Source organism: Cydia pomonella, chromosome 22 (genome assembly GCF_033807575.1).
Source record: "Cydia pomonella isolate Wapato2018A chromosome 22, ilCydPomo1, whole genome shotgun sequence".
Classification (NCBI taxonomy): domain Eukaryota; kingdom Metazoa; phylum Arthropoda; class Insecta; order Lepidoptera; family Tortricidae; genus Cydia; species Cydia pomonella.
In genome coordinates, this window is record NC_084724.1 from 6,399,295 (window position 1) to 6,417,233 (window position 17,939).

General features: G+C 38.5%; 2 protein-coding genes across 6 annotated transcripts in view; both read left to right on the top strand.

Annotated features, from left to right (window-relative positions):
• The window catches only part of LOC133530078 (protein tyrosine phosphatase domain-containing protein 1-like), a 46,656-nt gene that overhangs the window by 20,593 nt on the left and 8,124 nt on the right, over nucleotides 1–17,939 (top strand). For 4 of the 5 annotated variants that reach the window (XM_061867904.1, XM_061867905.1, XM_061867906.1 and 1 more), the window contains 5 exons: nucleotides 738–804; nucleotides 1,700–1,812; nucleotides 9,577–9,657; nucleotides 10,434–10,549; nucleotides 11,007–11,129. In XM_061867904.1, the coding sequence (XP_061723888.1) occupies nucleotides 738–804; nucleotides 1,700–1,812; nucleotides 9,577–9,657; nucleotides 10,434–10,549; nucleotides 11,007–11,129 (500 nt within the window). Of the gene's footprint in view, nucleotides 1–737; nucleotides 805–1,699; nucleotides 1,813–7,992; nucleotides 8,016–9,576; nucleotides 9,658–10,433; nucleotides 10,550–11,006; nucleotides 11,130–17,939 lie in introns of those variants that run through there. The other variant, XM_061867908.1, reaches the window with a different exon arrangement.
• LOC133530084 (retinol dehydrogenase 13-like) lies at nucleotides 12,168–14,272 on the top strand. The gene has a single exon (XM_061867914.1). The coding sequence runs from the start codon at nucleotides 13,008–13,010 to the stop codon at nucleotides 13,974–13,976; it is 969 nt and encodes a 322-aa protein (XP_061723898.1). The 5' UTR covers nucleotides 12,168–13,007; the 3' UTR covers nucleotides 13,977–14,272.

Here is a 17,939-nt window from a genome sequence, read left to right on the forward strand (position 1 = left end):
TAATAGGACCTCATTACTTATTTGCTTGTTTTTATTTAGCGCAGTTAGTATAGGTGTAACACACGATAGTCGTTGGCTCGATGTCATGAAAGCATATATGAGTGTAAACGGGCCCACGCGAGAGGACGCCCAGGATCATGCAAAGCGGAGAAAAGCGTAGGGATAGAAGAGAAGAAGGTATTCAGTGGAGACGCACCAACGAATTTCACGACTTTGTATTTATAGTGACCATTTCCGAGAATGTCTTGGTTTTATTCCAGAAGGCGTTCTTATGTAGCGAATTCCTTAAAATTAAAAAAGTACTGGTTTACAATGTTCCATTGAGGGGGGATTTAAAATCCATTATCTCCCTTGGATCTGATCGCACTAAGCTGGCTTAACTACAGCCACTTGGTAACTTCCGATACTATTAAAAAGAGCAGCTCTCTCTGCGCAATTTTCTTACCCTCCATATTTTGACAACTTGTAGAACAGTTGTGAAAATGAGTCGTTAAGTTTGAGTTTACGCGTGGGGTGAAGAATTCTCTAGTTCGATCCATTTTCAGTATAATAGAATTAGTATTTTGAATATCGTGTGTTACATATAAACTAACCACGCTAAATACAGACAATTATTAAGTTTTATGCAAAATTTCATCCCCATTTTTATCTCTGTGGTTGATTTAATTGCAGTTTGATCAGTTATATTTTAATTTTAATGTAAGGTTTACATTTAAATTAGTTTATTTTGTTGTCAGGAGCCGAGAATCTCGTCGTCGAATCAACCATCCTCCGCCAGCGCACTACAGTGCCCTCAGCGAAAAGGTGAGTGGATTTGCAAGTAACACCCGTTTCAGTGAAAGTTCAGTCATAGTATTCATTATGGCCATAGTGTTTTAAGATCGGTCGTGCATCATACTGGGTGTGCAGTATTAAATCAATCTAAGAGGGTCTAACAAATTGTTAAAAAACTATTAATGTCGATAATAATGAATTCTGTAAGAGAGATCTAAAATCTCTCTCTCTCTCTCTTGCTCGCATTCTTACAGGATATACCTACAACACTTACCTGTTCCGATTAAATTATCACATTATGGATGATCTTGTTTTTTTTTTGTATGGTTTATATTTTATAATGAATTATTGTATGGTTCTTTGTGACTTTGTACTAATCACAAATCGTTTTGCACAGTATCAAGTGGCCAGTGAACGGAAATAACAAGTGGCTCCTTCCGCTTGTTGTGAGGTTTGACATAAAATAAATTGGAAACCTGAAACACAAAAGGAAGATAGAGTGCCATTACCGAATAGCCTATTCAAATTTTCCACTCACAAATTATTCTTAAAATTCAATCAAATCAAATGATAATAAATCAAAATGATATATGTAGTAGCATATACTTGACGACCGGTCTGGCTTAGTAGTGACCCTGCCTATGAAGACGATGGTGCCGTCCCGTGTTCAAATCCTGGTAAGGGCATTTATTCCTGAGCATGGATATTTGTTCCTGAGCCATAGGTGTTTTCTGTTTTTTTTTTAATTTTTAGTATTTATCTATTTAAGTATTTATAAATGTATATGTATTATATATATCGTTATCTAAGTACCCTTAACACAAGGCTTATTGTGCTTACTGCGGGACTATAGTCAATTTGTGTAACAATGTCCTATAATATTTATTAATTTATATACGTAATACTAGTTATGTTTGTGTCATAGGTGCGTGTAAGCACGCCCGCGGGGCTCCAATGTGCACTGTTTTGCGGGGGCGCTCGCTGTCCCTACGAGCGGCCCGCGCCTCAGTCTGCCCTGCAGGGACTGTACTCCGATTGGTAAGTTCTTGTAGTATATGCACGTATCGAAAGTATATCTTTAATCGACCTGTTTATTCTTAGACATGTAAATATAGGTATAAATCAAACACAACCGGACCGATACGACCTTCAAACCTTTAAGAAAAGAGCGTACTTCTATCGTCAAGGCCCGCAACGTACTTGCAACCCCTTTGGTGTTGCAGGTGTCCATGGGCGACGGTAATTGCTTACCAGGCGATTCTTCTGCTCGATTGGCTCCTATATTATTAAAAAATGTACAAAAAACCCCTCCAATTCACATGGAGGTACGTCACATGGCGACCTTGTCATTGCAGTGCTGGATTTTTTATATTGAAATTCGAAATGAGAGCCGAATAAGGACGATATGTTTAAGGAAAGTAGGCAAAATAAGTAATATTTTACTGTTCAAAGAGCTTTATTCAATAGTAGCTCTTCTTTTCTGTAGTATAAGTACAGTTTGCAGCGGAAGAATTGAAGCAGGTGAAGTGTTCAAAAAGATCTAAACACGGCTCATTGTAAAGATAATAAAAGCGTTTGAAGATCATTCTAGAAACATCGTCCGCTTAGTTCATTAAACAGTTGCTGTACCTACTACCTAATGAGATTTGCTATGTGCCGTGGATATTTAAATTCTATTTCATCGTGTTTTCTCGCGCAGATTGGGTATTGTGTGCAAATATTGCTGGGATAAACTCAGACCTTTAAGCTTAATAGGTATACTTAGTCGGCAGCTTACAATAATGACTCCGTCCATTTTATATTTAAAAAAAATATTATAGCGTGATACAAGAACGGCCTTTTCATTGTCAACAACTTTACATATCGTGCGTGCACCACTCATTATTTCTAAAACTAAACAGTGACATGTAAAAAAACCCCCTTATTATTTTGAACTTTAGCGAGTTGTGTTAAGATTGAAACTTAGATGGCATTTTGTTGACATAGTCCCTATTGTGATCGAGAGTAACTTGTTTTACATACGCTAAGGACTATTTATTTTACGATATAAAGCTTGTGACCCGGTTTTTCTGACAGCGCTGTAAATTAGTTCGATTATAATTAACCCTTTTTATAATAGGTACAGTTGGCCTCGAAAATAGTTGTAGGTACACAGTATTTTGAAACAGTCCTTACTAGATCGTGTCATTCACGAAGACGCGTGTCTTGACTCATATTGTTATGTTTTTAAAGGTTATATTCGACAAATCTGCACGAATCACAATTTCCGAGAATTTCTGCAAACTTTCATGAGAAAATTCTCATGACCCGAACTACTAGGTACGCATAATAAATGCGAAAGTAACTCTGTCAAGAGGAAAGTGGCCGGCTGCTTCTCCATACAAACGTAGTCCTCATTTCCTCTCTGCATATTGACATTATGGAAAATTATTTGTACATAATATTATGTATATTAACAATAGCTATGTCCCTACGTTTGACTTTTCGATTTTTTTATTATTGTAAAAATTAGGAGCGAAAAACAGATTTCATACCAATTTTTTATTGCTCCTAACTCTTATAATAATTAAAAATTCGAAAAAATCAAACGTAGGGACATAGCTGTTGTTAATATACCTACAACTAATTGTGTCAAAATATTTTCAATAATGTTAATATCCAGAGAGCAAAATGAGGACTACGTTTGTATGAAAGGCGATTTCGCGCGGGTCCTCCACTTTCCTCTTAAACCACTGAACCGATATACATAGATTAGACGACCAGTTTGGCCTAGTGGGTAGTGACCCTGCCTACGAAGCCGATGGTCCCGGGTTCAAATCCTGGTATGGGCATTTATTCGTGTGATGAGCATGGATATTTGTTCCTGAGTCATGGGTGTTTTCTATGTATTTAAGTATTTATAAATATTTATATATAATATATATCGTTGTCTAAGTACCCTCAACACAAGCCTTATTGAGCTTACTGTGGGACTTATTTATTATGTGGGTCAATTTGTGTAATAATGTCCTATAATATAAAAAATAAAAACATATATTAAACTTGGTATGGAAATATTTTGACGCCCGGGAATTATTATGATTCGACGCAGATAAAGTCGCCATTTTCGGCGTTTGACGTATGTCACTAAGCTAAAGAATAAGGATAGCTGTGTAGCTAGCCAGAGGCGAAACTGTTAGGACAACTGTTCATTTTCTGCCTACATATGCACTGTAAAGAATCTAGATAAAATGTATTATATTTTCTTGTATTTCCTTACAAGTGTATTGAAATTATTTTACGCATGTGATACGGACGACATTAAAATTTATAAAAATATAGTCATAAAACTTTTAACTTTTTATTTGACTCTCGTACTCGTAGCAATTTTGATCAAATCGCGCTTATAGCATAATATACTCTTTAAATATGAGAAGAGAAGAAACACTACAAAAAATTACGAGATAAAGAGTAATATAATTATCATTATTGTGTAGATATATATTTAGCAAAAAAATAAGGTAGGTAATCATTAGTACCTATGTGTTACATCTGCGAGATGTAATCTATGCGCCAAAGAAAATGGCGTACCACCGCGAGTGTTTAAAGTGACGTTTGAAAATAATCTAAATGAGCTTAAAACAAGAGTTTACCGCATTGAATTTTTATAATATTGCTTTTATTACGTTTCTTGATATTATTAGAATGCATTTTCATAACGCACAAAGGCATTTTCAGTTTTTTTTATTTAATTTTTATCTTTTTTGTCACATGCATGGCATCACGCCTGTAGTCGGAGCCGTACTAAACCCAATGAAGTGCCGTCACTTCATTGAGGTGTGGAAACATTTTGTTAGAGATGCCGACTCTAGTACTATAGCTTAATGATGAACGCTGACATTAGTGTGTTTGACGTTGCTTTATGATTATGACGTTGCTTTGTCTTTGTTTAAACGTAACAAAATTCACAATACATTGCGTCTTAGAATTAACTTCAATGTTTATTTTTAGATTTAGATTTTAAGTTTTATATGTATTATGTTGTTGTGTTTTTAGGGTTCCGTAGCCAAATGGCATAAAACGTAACCCTTATAGTTTCGCCATGTCCGTCTGTCTGTCTGTCTGTCTGTCTGTCTGTCCGAGGCTTTGCTCCGTGGTCGTTAGTGCTAGAAAGCTGAAATTTGGCATGGATATATGAATCAAAAAAGCCGACAAAGTCGTACAATAAAATCTAAAAATTTAATTTTTTTAAGGTACCTCCCCTACACGTAAAGTGGGGGTGAATTTTTTTTTTCGCTTCAACCCTAGAGTGTGGGGTATCGTTGGAAAGGTCTTTCAAAACTAATACGGGTTTTCAAGAAACATTTTTTGATAAAGTGAATATATTCGGAGATAATCCCTCCGAAAGAAAAATAAATGTGTCCCCCCCCTCTAACTTTTGAACCATAGGTCCAAAAAATATGAAAAAAATCGTGGAAGTAGAGCTTAAGAAAGACATTAAATGAAAACTATAGCGGACATGATCAGTTTAGCTGTTTTTGAGTTATCGCAAAAAGTTTTCCCTTCATAGTAAAAAGACTTACTTTAATTAGGTACTGATTGTGCAAATTTGCCTATTTGTTTAACTCGGGTGAAAGGTACCGTTTCATCCCTTGGTTAACAATTTACTATACTTTAAGCTCCAGTTTAGCTTATTGTGACGGAAGAGTAACTACGGAACCCTACACTGAGCGTGGCCCGACATGCTCTTGGCCGGTTTTTAATACTTGATTTGTTAAAAAATTTAATAGTAACCATTATTTGAATTTACTAATGATATCATATGTATATGTATACTCAATGTCAACAAATCTTACATGTTTTATAAGTAATTATAAGACAATTTTAAAATGTGATAGTACATATCTTTGTCCCTTTGATATTAAATTTTCAGGAATAAAATAATACATTACAATAGTTATTTTAAAAGTTGCTAAACAAATGTTGGTGAGTTTGAGGAGTACAGCCTACAGTTTAATTTATTGCCCCTGTTACAGGAAACACCCGGTATTAATGTCACAGAGATGAGATATGTTCAAATCCTTTCGAATCCTTTTATCCAGGACTTACTTTCTTCTTAATAAAAGTCAATAGCACTTGCAGCCAGGACATAAACTTTTTTATGCACACATTGGAAAAAAATATAATTAAAACATGTTTAGTATAATAGCAGCAATAAAAATAAATGTAAGCAAATTAGTTACAATTAAGTGTCAGCCATTCAAGTCAACACGCCATTCGTGACACCGCCTGCCGGTCAAGTACTAGAACCTTAGGGCTCCTCTACACGATGGCCCAGCGTAGGCCAGTCTAAGGGACGCAAGTATGAGGTGGAATGAGATAGCAATATCACTTACTCCCTCTAACGCATAAATGCGTCCCTTGGACTGGCCTACGCTGGGCCATCGGGTAGAGGAGCCATTACATCGTTACAACAACGCACTTTGAGGGGCCGATTCAACTTGACGTAATGGCATTGTGACCACGTTGCTGCCATTTTTGATTTTAAAATGTTAGGTTAGGAGCAAAACTGTCCCAATCCCAATAGTAATCTTAGTAGAATATGAAAAAGTTGATGTCGATCAAAGGTATTTGACGACCGGTCTGGCCTAGTGGGTAGTGACCCTGCCTACGAAGCTGATGGTCCCGGGTTCAAATCCTGGTAAGGGCATGTATTCGTGTGATGAGCATGGATATTTGTTCCTGAGTCATGGGTGTTTTCTATGTAATTAAGTATTTATCAATATTTATATATTATATATATCGTTGTCTAAGTACCCTCAACACAAGCCTTATTGAGCTTACTGTGGGACTTAATCAATTTGTGTAATAATGTCCTATAATATTTATATTTATATTTATTTATATATTATGTAAATGATTTAATTGATCAATACATAACAATACTACTTGAAATTTGCTATAAATACTTAGTACCTGGGCGACCGAGCTTTGCTCGGTTATAACTATTTATTGTAATATGGTGGTGTATAGGAGATAATCTTAACTACATTTTTTTACTAAATTAAATTTGTCTAAAACAATAAAAATTAAAAAAATTATATATAAACTTGAACATATAAAAAAAAAGTTAGTCACCGGGCGAGATTCGAACCCGTCACACTCGTTTCTAGCTGTCCGCGTCTTAACCCGCTGGACCAGACGGACAATGGCTGGCAACACGAAATTAGCGACCATATTCTGCGTCGAGAGAAAAACGCATGAAAACTCGAAAACACGCGTTTTCCCAAACATAAGACTAATCTAGATCGATTGTATACCCCCAAAAACCCCCATATACCAAATTTCAGCGAAATCGTTAGAGCCGTTTCTGAGATCACAGAAATATATGTACATATATATATACAAGAATTGCTCGTTTAAAGGTATAAGATATGTATTTGGCATTTACCGTGTTTTTGTAATTTAGGATCAAAAACTGGAAGATTATTTCCCCTATGACAACTCTAAATAAAAAATAATTATTTTATTCGCTAGGCGGAATTGTAGGAAATTTCATGGAGTACTGTTATGTATTATCTATCATATAAGTACATAATATCTGGAGACCGAGCTTTGCTCGGAAAACATAAAAACTCAAAAATGCGCGTTTTCCCGGAGATAAGACCTAGCTAGATCGATTTTTCGCCTCCGGAAACCCCCATATAGCAAATATAAGTACATACTCGTATATCATTAGCTAGGCGGATTTATAGCACAAGTAGTATTGTTTTATTCATCAATTTAATCATTTACGTAGCAAGGGGGCCAGCTAGTTGATATCGACGGAGGCCTGGGGGGAGGGGGACACAGAGGCTTCAGAGGAGCATACATTGTATGTAAAATTTGAGCTACAGGGGGGCAGCCGCCCCCTGCCTGTACCTGCCTACGCATATGTCGAAACTGTCATTGTCACTTATATGGAAGAGTGATAGAGAGATATGACTACGCTACGCTAAGGAGCGATAATGATTGGCATGTTGGCTACGTGGGCTGATGGCTGTTGGTGGAAATTCTTGTGTGGATTCAGCAAGCGAAGATCCCCAATATGGTGTACAAATGATCTGGTTAAAATCGCAGGGAATCGTTGGCACACGATCAATCGTTGTGGAAGTCTTTTGGTTGATATCAAGATTAAACCATAACCATAATAACTAATAAGTATACCGCGTAGGAAGCTATCAACGCCGAGAACTTATATGTACTTGCATATAAGTAAATAGGTATGTATATAAATTTCTCCCCAAACGAATTTAACAAATGAATCCTTGAGAATAAAAATGTAGTAATAATTTTATTTAGCGTGACTTTTCAACCATTCCACTTATTATGTTAATACGCCGGACTGTTAGGCCCTTATCTCTATAAATTCCCATTCGACTATGAACTTAAATATATGGTTCATAAGGTAGTTTTTAGTGTGTACTTCGTTGATGGATTCAGACTTGGGACAATAATGTTCATACGTTAATGCCGCTGTGTCGTGTGGTGATGGCATTTAACGCCAGTGCAGGCATTTTTATAAGTGCTGTTTTTATTTGGTGCAGGAAAAATGTTCATTATGCTGGTGTTTTCATTTAAATTAGTACATGAGTGCAATTTTGATAACAGATTAAATTGTCTTCGGTTAAAATATATAAAATCTTTAGGCGATAGTTATTCATGGAATCAATATTAAGTCTATAAACGTATTATATCGCATATAACATGCGTATAATGAATTTAAAATACATCCCGACTTTTCGAACCCTTTACAACGTTCGTGGTCAGTGCCCGGTGGTCGCGGGTCAGGTCGGGGAAACGTCAGGAAGTATTTTGAATTAATTATACGCGATGTAATCCGTTTAAATAGTTTTATAACAGAGTAAATGCTTTTTTTTCTTTTTTATATTACGTCGGTGGCAAACAAGCTTACGGCCCGCCTGATGGTACGCAGCCTCCGTAACCTATGTATGTACGCCTGCCGTTGCCGACCCTAACACTACGCACCCTCGTTGAGCTCTCTGGCAACCTTACTCACCGGCAGGAACACAACACTATGAGTAGGGTCTAGTGTTATTTGGCTGCGGTTTTCTGTAAGGTGGAGGTACTTCCCCAGTTGGGCTCTGCTCTAGATCTGGAATGACATCCGCTGTGCTGTGCCCTACGACACAAAGCGAGATGACATTCACAATGCCCATACCTCTCTTTTGGACGTAGTTTAAGGACGTACCCGGGTCCAAGCTTAAATCAAGTCCAGCTTTACGGTTACGGTTACGGCACGGCACGTAATAGGTAATGTTCAGACATCGATATTTTGTGAGACAAAATTTATTGACAGGTATGGTATTTTGCAAAATCAATGGGTAGGGTGACATGTGTCATATCCGTATAATTTATAACTTAAACACGCCAAATCACGCAAGATTGTATTGGAATGACACCTGTCAGCGTACCCACCTATTGGGAGATCCTTGCTCTTCCATTCCATACTGTCTTTTTCTTATGCTAGTACCTAATACAGTATAGTTCTATTATTCTACTGCTAGAGTCAGACCAAGCTAAGTTGGCAGCGATTTTGATAGCCCAGCCGGTGCTAAATAAACATCATCATTTCATAGAAGATTGACATTTAAAATAAAACTTGCACTGTCTGACTATACTGACAAAATTAGTTTGCCAGATTAATTTTATCACCAGACGGGTCGCGCTCGTTTCCACCGAAATTTACCATAATAATAAAAAAACTCCTACTTGGCCATCCTGACTGTCGACACGTCACGCTAAATCTATCTGTTGTTATAGGATTACCGACGACATTTTGGCGATGGCGCGCCCCAGCACCGCCGGTATCGCCGCGAGGAATATCATACAGCAATTCCACAGGTAACCATTGTTTTAGAACTACAATAAAACCATCTTGCTTTTTATAGAGAATATAACTTTCATCTTTATTCCACGACGACTGCTTTGAAAATGGGGTTGAATATTTTTATACTTCTACGCGGATGAAGAAACGGGTGGAAGCTAGTTAGTACCTAAATAAAGTTTGTATATTATATGAATAGTTTTATGCAAACAAATAAAGTAGAACCCAGAACCAAAGATTCATTCATTGTTATAAGTTGTGTTGTATCTAAAACAATTTCGTGCTTCAAATTTGACAGTCTAATGAGATGGCGCTGTTCAGCTCAGTACATTAAGCGGTAACCTTGGTTGTCAAAACGTTGACCACAAAACAAATGGGTCAGTACAGCGCCATCTGCTTTGACTGACAAACTAGCGGGCGCGTTTGTTAGGGTTCCGTACCCAAAGGGTAAAACGGGACCCTATTACTAGAACTCTGCTGTCTATCTGTCTTTCCGTCTGTCACCAGGCTGTATCTCATGAACCGTGATAGCTAGACAGTTAACATTTTCACAGATGATGTATTTTTGTTGCCGCTATAACAACAAATACTAAAAAGTAGGGAACACTCGGTGGGCGAATCCGACTCTTCTTTTTTTCAAAGAATTTACCTTTATATTAAAAAATAACTTTAGCGGCTTAAGAGTGGCATGTCTTTTTTTTTTCATACTACGTCGGTCTTAAAATAAAAAATAATTTCTCAAGTGTATGAGTCCTATGACGCTTTATAAGATTAGATTTTGGTGTGTGTGTAGTTGGGGTATCCGGACGGTGATAAATCTACAGACACCCGGCGAACACGCCAGCTGCGGCCCGCCCCTCACCAGCTCTGGGTTCACATATGACCCTAACATCTTCATGGCCAACGACAGTAAGTTTATTTATTATAGAGGAACCCTAATCGGGTAGGGGGGGGGGGTAATTCTACGGATCCTGGTTAAAACGCAAGCTGCGGGCCGTCTCTCACGAGTTTTTAGGTTTTCAATATGATAAACATCTTCTTGGCGAACGATAATAATAAAGCCTCCTTTATAAAGCTTCGCTTAATAGTAAGCCTCGAATTATCTGTGCTCTTCACACAGATAAACGCTCTTGAAAATTCTTGAAAAATCCGGGGATTCAAATTTCGAAACCAGGACACTACACACTACCCATTAGGTCAGACCGGTTATCTGGTTGCTTCGGTGAAGTAAATTTAACCAACCATTGTCTAGTCTAGTCTCGGATCTAGTAATGAAGACAGTATTGCAAATTAACTCTGAAGGAATTAATTTCTCTATATAGGTATCTTTTCTGAGGATTTTCCCCTGACATAAATTTTTCCTCAGTTTACTACTACAATTTTGCCTGGCCAGACTACGGGGAAGCCAGCCTTAGCGGGCTGCTGGACATGGCCAAGGTGCTCTCATTCGCGCTGCAGGAGGGCAGGGTGGCCATACATTGCCATGCAGGTGAGGTTACTATTATTTAACCAAAAAATTTACTATTCCTGTGCTACACGCCTACACGGTACGGTACCCGCGAGGAACTCGAAAGGTCTAACCTTCGAGCACCACCGAGAAGGAAGTCAGCATTCGCACTATTTCCCCTCTGCTGAAGCACATGCCCAACTGGGCATAGCGCGGTGCGTGTTGTGACTCGTCCGTACACAAAACAGATCGAGGCCGAGGCGTGCAAAATTTGTCTTTGACGTGTGTCATTTTTCTATTTACTTGTGTCGTCATTCATTACAGATGTTTATTTTAATTAATCTTTTACATAATGGATATATACAGATGATTACTATAACTAGCTTATATCTAAATTAGGCCCTTGAGGCATTGTACCAAGGATGCTCGCGGCATTTCCTCGTTGTATCGCAATACTGATACGTTGTGCGAGGAAGCCGCCAGCTCTTCGGTCACCAGTTACGTCAACCAGACGTTTCGCGATTTCTCCAAAAAACTTGTGCGCGCTGGGACCTAGAGTTTCAACGCCAAAACATTACAGATTAGATTTTGTGTGTAGTGAGTGAGTAGTGCGACTGTGTGCACGTTTCCCCCCGCAAAAAATAGCAGAACGATTTGTACGGTAAGATATAGCTTGGGCTCATCTCTTCCGACGTGTCGGAAGCAGGTGTTGCTCGAAGGTCTTAACAGCGTGTTCCTGATCATATATGATAAAATTCAAAATGTTACATAAGTTACAGTGAATTCAGCTTGATTTTTGAGATATTTCCATTTTTGTTTCATTAAGTTGAATTGAAATCTGCAGTACAACACACATTTAAGATTGTGACGTTGCAAGACACACATCTAATAAGTTGACTGCGAAGTCCAATCCAGTTCTGTCACTATCATTGCTGAAATGTCAAAGTTAGATTAATTTCTCTTTAAACATATTGATCAGTTGCTAGCGCATATAATAGAGAGAATATTTAATATTACGAGTATTCTTTTTGGAGACGGTTTTTCTTTTATTAACGGTTATTCTTATACTATAATTAGTTACACTTAACCCCAAAAAGAGGTATAAACTTTTTTATTCTACCGTTAGTGATACAATACATTTGCCAGACTATATGTACTTTTTATTTCCCAAGCCGGCCTTTTATTTGCATTCTTAAACAAATACAATTAAGTATGTAAACAAGTCTGGAATTTAGAATCAATACGGCGACCCGATGAAGGTTAATGTCAATCTACTTAATTAAGTAGATAATTCATTATGCAAAACAACAGTGTACTATCGGTTAGACAATATTTTTAACATTCCATTACTTAATTAAGGTAACTTAGGTAACTTTGAAAACGGGAAAATAACACATATCTACAGAACTAGACGCAAGTTCTGCTATAGCAGTAAAGCGCCAATTACATCCACCCTTCAAGATATCAGGCTCAAAATCAGTCCCGTCGGGCCTGATAATCGTTGCCATGTGGGGCCTGAGGGCCTACCGCGAACACATACTTCCACACTCAAATTTATTTACGTAGGTATAATAGAAAATTATCTATTTTTATAAAACTGCTACTCAATTTCTCCAAAATATCAAAAATGCACAACGTTAATAATCAAGTTTTCACTTCTGTCGGCACTCGGAGTACAACCCGATGTTTTTTTAATGGCGGAGCTATAGGGGTTCCACCAATATTAAGATTACATAAGTTCTATTATCTGATGACTTTATATTAGATCTTGCCAATAATTCAGTACCTACAGTGTATGTACTCGCAATAATTAAAAACGCTCTAAATAATTTACTTTAAGACTTTTCGGCATAACTGTATTAAATAACAAAAGGGAAGTTACTATTCACCCATTGATGTGCACACAAGTGACACGTAAACATGTTATTTTACTTACTTTTCCTCTTTCTTCTCAAGTTTGTTTTCTATTTCACCATATGTTTTATCGTTTTCGTCCTCGGTCTGAAACTATGGCTAGACCCTATCAAAGGAGTTTGCAAATGTAAGACGAAGCTTCACGGGAAAACCGCCCTTGTGACTGGAGGAAATGCTGGAATTGGACTTGAGACGGCCCGAGATCTAGCCAGGAGAGGAGCAAGGGTCATTATCGCAAGCAGAGACAACAAGAAATCAGCAGCTGCCGTTGAAGATATTATAGCCACGACGAAGAACACCAACGTCGAATATAGACACTTAGATCTTTCAAAATTTAAAAGCATTAGAAGATTTTGCGAAGAATTCAACGATAATGAAGAAAGATTAAACATTTTGGTCAACAACGCTGGATGTGGTGGGCTCAAAAAGAAAACTACAGAAGATGGGATCGAGTTAGTGACTCAAATTAACTATCTAGGCCCATTTCTACTAACTAACTTACTGCTCAAAAAGCTGACGGATTCAAAACCAAGTCGTATAGTGATTGTGTCTTCTTACGCCTGGGTTACGTCTAAATTCGATCCTGAAGTCGTAGCTGGCTTGAACACTAAAGGAAAATGGACTAGGTATTGTAATACCAAACTTTGCAATGTGCTTTGGGCAAAGGCATTAGCCAAGAAGCTTCCTCAAGGAATAACAGCAAATTCTTTATATCCTGGGGTAGTGAAAACTGATATCTTTGACCGTTTGCCTGCGATACCAAGAAAAATAATATTAGCAGTGATCAAGGTTCTTTTTAAGACGCCTAAAGAAGGTGCTCAGACATCGATTCATTTGAGTGTTGCTCCTGAATTAGTGGATACAAGTGGAAAATATTACGCTGATTGTAGGCCTAGTGCAGTTCCGAAAGAAGCTAAGGATGATGAACTTATTGAAAAGGTTTGGAGAGAGAGTGTTCGGCTTACAAGAAGCTAGGAACATCATAATTTTATTCACGTGTGTTTATGTTTATTTAAGTATAAGTACTGTGGATCTACTCCTTCTTCTTCCTCGCGTTGTCCCGGCATTTGCCACGGCTCATGGGAGCCTGGGGTCCGCTTGACAACTAATCCCAAGATTTGGCGTAGGCACTAGTTTTTACGAAAGCGACTGCCATCAGACCTTCCAACCCAGAGGATAAACTAGGCCTTGTTGGGATTAGTCCGGTTTCCTCACGATGTTTTCCTTCACCGAAAAGCGACTGGTAAATATCAAATGATATTTCGTACATAAGTTCCGAAAAACTCATTGGTACGAGCCGGGGTTCGGGGTTACGGGGGGGGGGGGGGGGGGGGGGGGGGGGGGGGGGGGGGCGGTACTGTGTACGCCTCAGTCAAGCGGTACGGTATCTAGATCTGTATTCAATTGGAAGCTAATAAATAGGTACAGAAGAAGTCTCGCAGATTCGAATGTCTAGGTATAGTGTTGGACCAAATACTTCGCAATGGCAAAGTGTGAAAATGTCAGCCAAAACGGTAAACTTGTATGAAAGTAGGACGTTTGTTACGTGCATTATGGCACTTCACACTTTTTCACCTCAAAGTCTTAGGTACGTGTATAGCGGTAATAAATGACTTTTACACAAATTATTTGGTTTCATTTTATTATTTCCATAACGTAAACGTTCATTAACACTTTCGCGCGAGCACCCCACTTCACCAATAGTACTTGGAGTGCACAGTATTTTCCCATACAAAATAAACCAACGTTAATATACGTACTGCTTTTAACTTGTGAAACGATCTTTTGAAACGTGACACAAACGTTCAATGACGTCTACGGCTAGAAACGTTCAGCCATATGTCACCAATTTCTGCTTATAAACAAGGAAACAACGTCTGATCACGTCAACGTCTATTAACGTTCCACCTTATGCCATCGATGTATGTTTATATATAAGTACTCAACGTTATATGACGTTAACGTTTATAAACGTTGCGTCGTATAAGAGCATGTCAACGTTTATATTTGTGTGACCAACGTGTAACGTCGTTAACGTTTAAAAACGTTCCGTCACATATTACTAAGGTATTTGTTTGCACAGGGTTACAACGTCTTATGACTTAGACGTTTATGTACGTTCCTGCCCATCATATTCATGTTTCAAAAGTACATTCAACAAACGTTATTATACGGCAATTATAACGAAGACATTTGACAACTGTAGCCCTCTGCAAACATCTAAATATTCGTAGGAAAAAAAGGAAATAATCAACATTATACTCTTGTGTTATTTTTAATATTTATTATAGTAAATCAATGTCCAATAACACTTTTTGCCACATACAAACATCAGTCGCATGACAATTTTTTCAGTCTTTTATCCCTTTTTCTACTTCTTCATCACTTCCTGTATACATGAAAATATTACGTATGAAACCATCAGAAGTAGTCAACTCGTAGAATTTTATCCCATAACGCGCTTTCTTAGACTTGATATACTGCCAAAATGATAAACGCCTGTGAAACAAAAGTAACGATTCATCCAAAAAGGGTTCTTTAGTAGGCTTGTAGTAATCACGGAATTTCTTAGCAATAGCATCTCTGAACCTTACAATTTATTCTTTTCTTGGTGCGTTTAACTCAGATACACACAGGCATCACAATATTTGTTCGAATCTGCGCCCAGACGTGATGGTAATTGATATACCCAAAAATCTGATGATAATAACGGGGAACAGTGTAGGTAAAAAGTTTTCGTTTTTAGGGACATCAATATGTCCCATAAAAATACATAAACCCAAAAATTCCTGTATTTCTTTGCAGTCGGTATCTTTATCTATAACGACGCGAGTTTCTAGTAGAAGGCCTGTTTGTAGCGCAGAGAGCTCTTCCGTTTTCATTTATTCTTGCTACTACAATGAAGAAGTACTGAAGTCAATAATGTGCGTAGGAAATAAATTATCAAAAACGTCTTTAACTGAAGCGTTTGGTCCTAAATCAGATTGAACACCTGCAGAAATAGTGTCGAAATCAAAAGTAGGTAATTTGGCAGTTGTTTTTTCCCAAACATCATCTCTAGGAGGAGTCCTGCACCTTGGGCCTCATCTACTTGTTGAAGGATTGCTTAGAGTACGGTTGCGAGAGACATATGTTGATAACGGAGGAGTAGAAGGTTCATCAGGTCATGGATCACTCCTTACTCCCCTGGAATCAGGAAGCGTTGACGTGCCTGGTGAGTTGCCCTCATTGCCCATGACATTAGGAAGCGGTGTTGGGTTTTCTTCTATCTCCACGCGCTCAGGAGTTGGCGGCCCATAAGATGAAATATAACCATTTATTCCTTCAAGATTAAGAGGAAGCGATGCGATAGAGGACGGGTTAATCTCTATCTCCGCGGGACTGGGAGGTGGTGAGAGGGTCGATGATAGACGCCTCTCTATTTCCTAGAGATCAGGAGCTGGTGAGGCGTTCGGCGACAAATTGCCCTCTATATGCTCGCGAACTTGAGGGAGTGCGGCGTTCGGGTGATCGGGAGAGGGCGGAGCATGCATCTCAACTAAATCAGAGGTTGTAATTCGTGCGGTGATGGGTCTCTCTCCAACTTCACGGGGTCTGGAGTTGGCATCGCTGATGGACATTAGCGTTTATCGCTACTGGAGACGGCGAAGCGTGCGGTGTTAAGTTGTCCTCCATTTCCAGAGGATTAGGAGACAGCGTCGCGTGCTGGACGGCGTTAGCCTCTATTTCAGGACCGGGTTGCGGCGAGGCATGAGGATTGTCCTCCATAGCCACAGGGTCGGGAAGTGGCGATGTCTCAAGTGTGCCCAATCGAATCTATTGAGATCGTATCAGCAGTATCCATATCTACGCTTGAATTGTGTCTCAGTGGTTGTACTGTTTCAGCAAAAGCACTTATGGAACTATCGCTACTGTTATGTTGCTCATCGACTGGATCGTAGTCCTTATCAGACCAAAACTCTCCATCGTCCTCATATGGGTCTGCTGATGACTACCGTGACGAAGATCATTCAAACACCTGCAGAAATTTCTTGTGGTTTGTCTTATCCATCTACGTATAAGACGATTAAATTACTTTGATATACGTAGAAGATAACACTTGCTGCCCGTAACATAACTTTTGATTACAATCTTACACTCAAAATCGATAAAAAATGTACTTACATTGACACAGAACGGCCGTTGCGAATATAAAATCTCGGCCGCTACATAACCGCATGCGCGTTACCCTTTTCGCGTGCGCAGGCGAACCGAATGTACCGCGCGTATAGGAACGGACGGCGTCCATTGACGTTGTGTGTGTGTGTGGGAACACTTGCATATGTGTGAGTGAGCCCTACAGAAAATAAAAAATATCGACTTAGCGTGGCGCTAGGGATTTAAAATTGAGCCGTGTTGTGGCGCAATGACGTAGCTATAGGAGTAAAGTAAGGCCAGCCGACGTTTACAAACGTTGTACCCTTAAAATGCATTGTTGTAAAGACGTGTTTAGACGTTGTGTCTCGATACATTGGTCAATTTTTGACGTCAAATGACGGTGCTCGCGCGAAAGTGTTAATTGTAGGTACGTTGAAATTTTGTAACAAATGGTCCCCGGAATAACTAGCTTAAATTATTCATGACCTTTAAGTAAAAATAATTAATGCCTGGTGCTTTCATGCTTAATTACTAAACACAAAACTAGTTTTTGTAGAGTTGGCAACATACTTGCTTAGAACCGCATCATGTGGCATGCCTAAAGAAACATTTTAGTAAAAGGGGCATAGCATTACAAGGAAAAGCGATACGAATCTATTATACGAGTACTTGCTGTCAATTTTATTTTGATTCGAACCCACAAAGCCAACATATCTGATTTGATTTGGTCAACGATTTTAAAAGTCTCATGGCATTTAATAGTCTGCAACGATTTGGATAGCATACGCAGTGCAAGTGTTA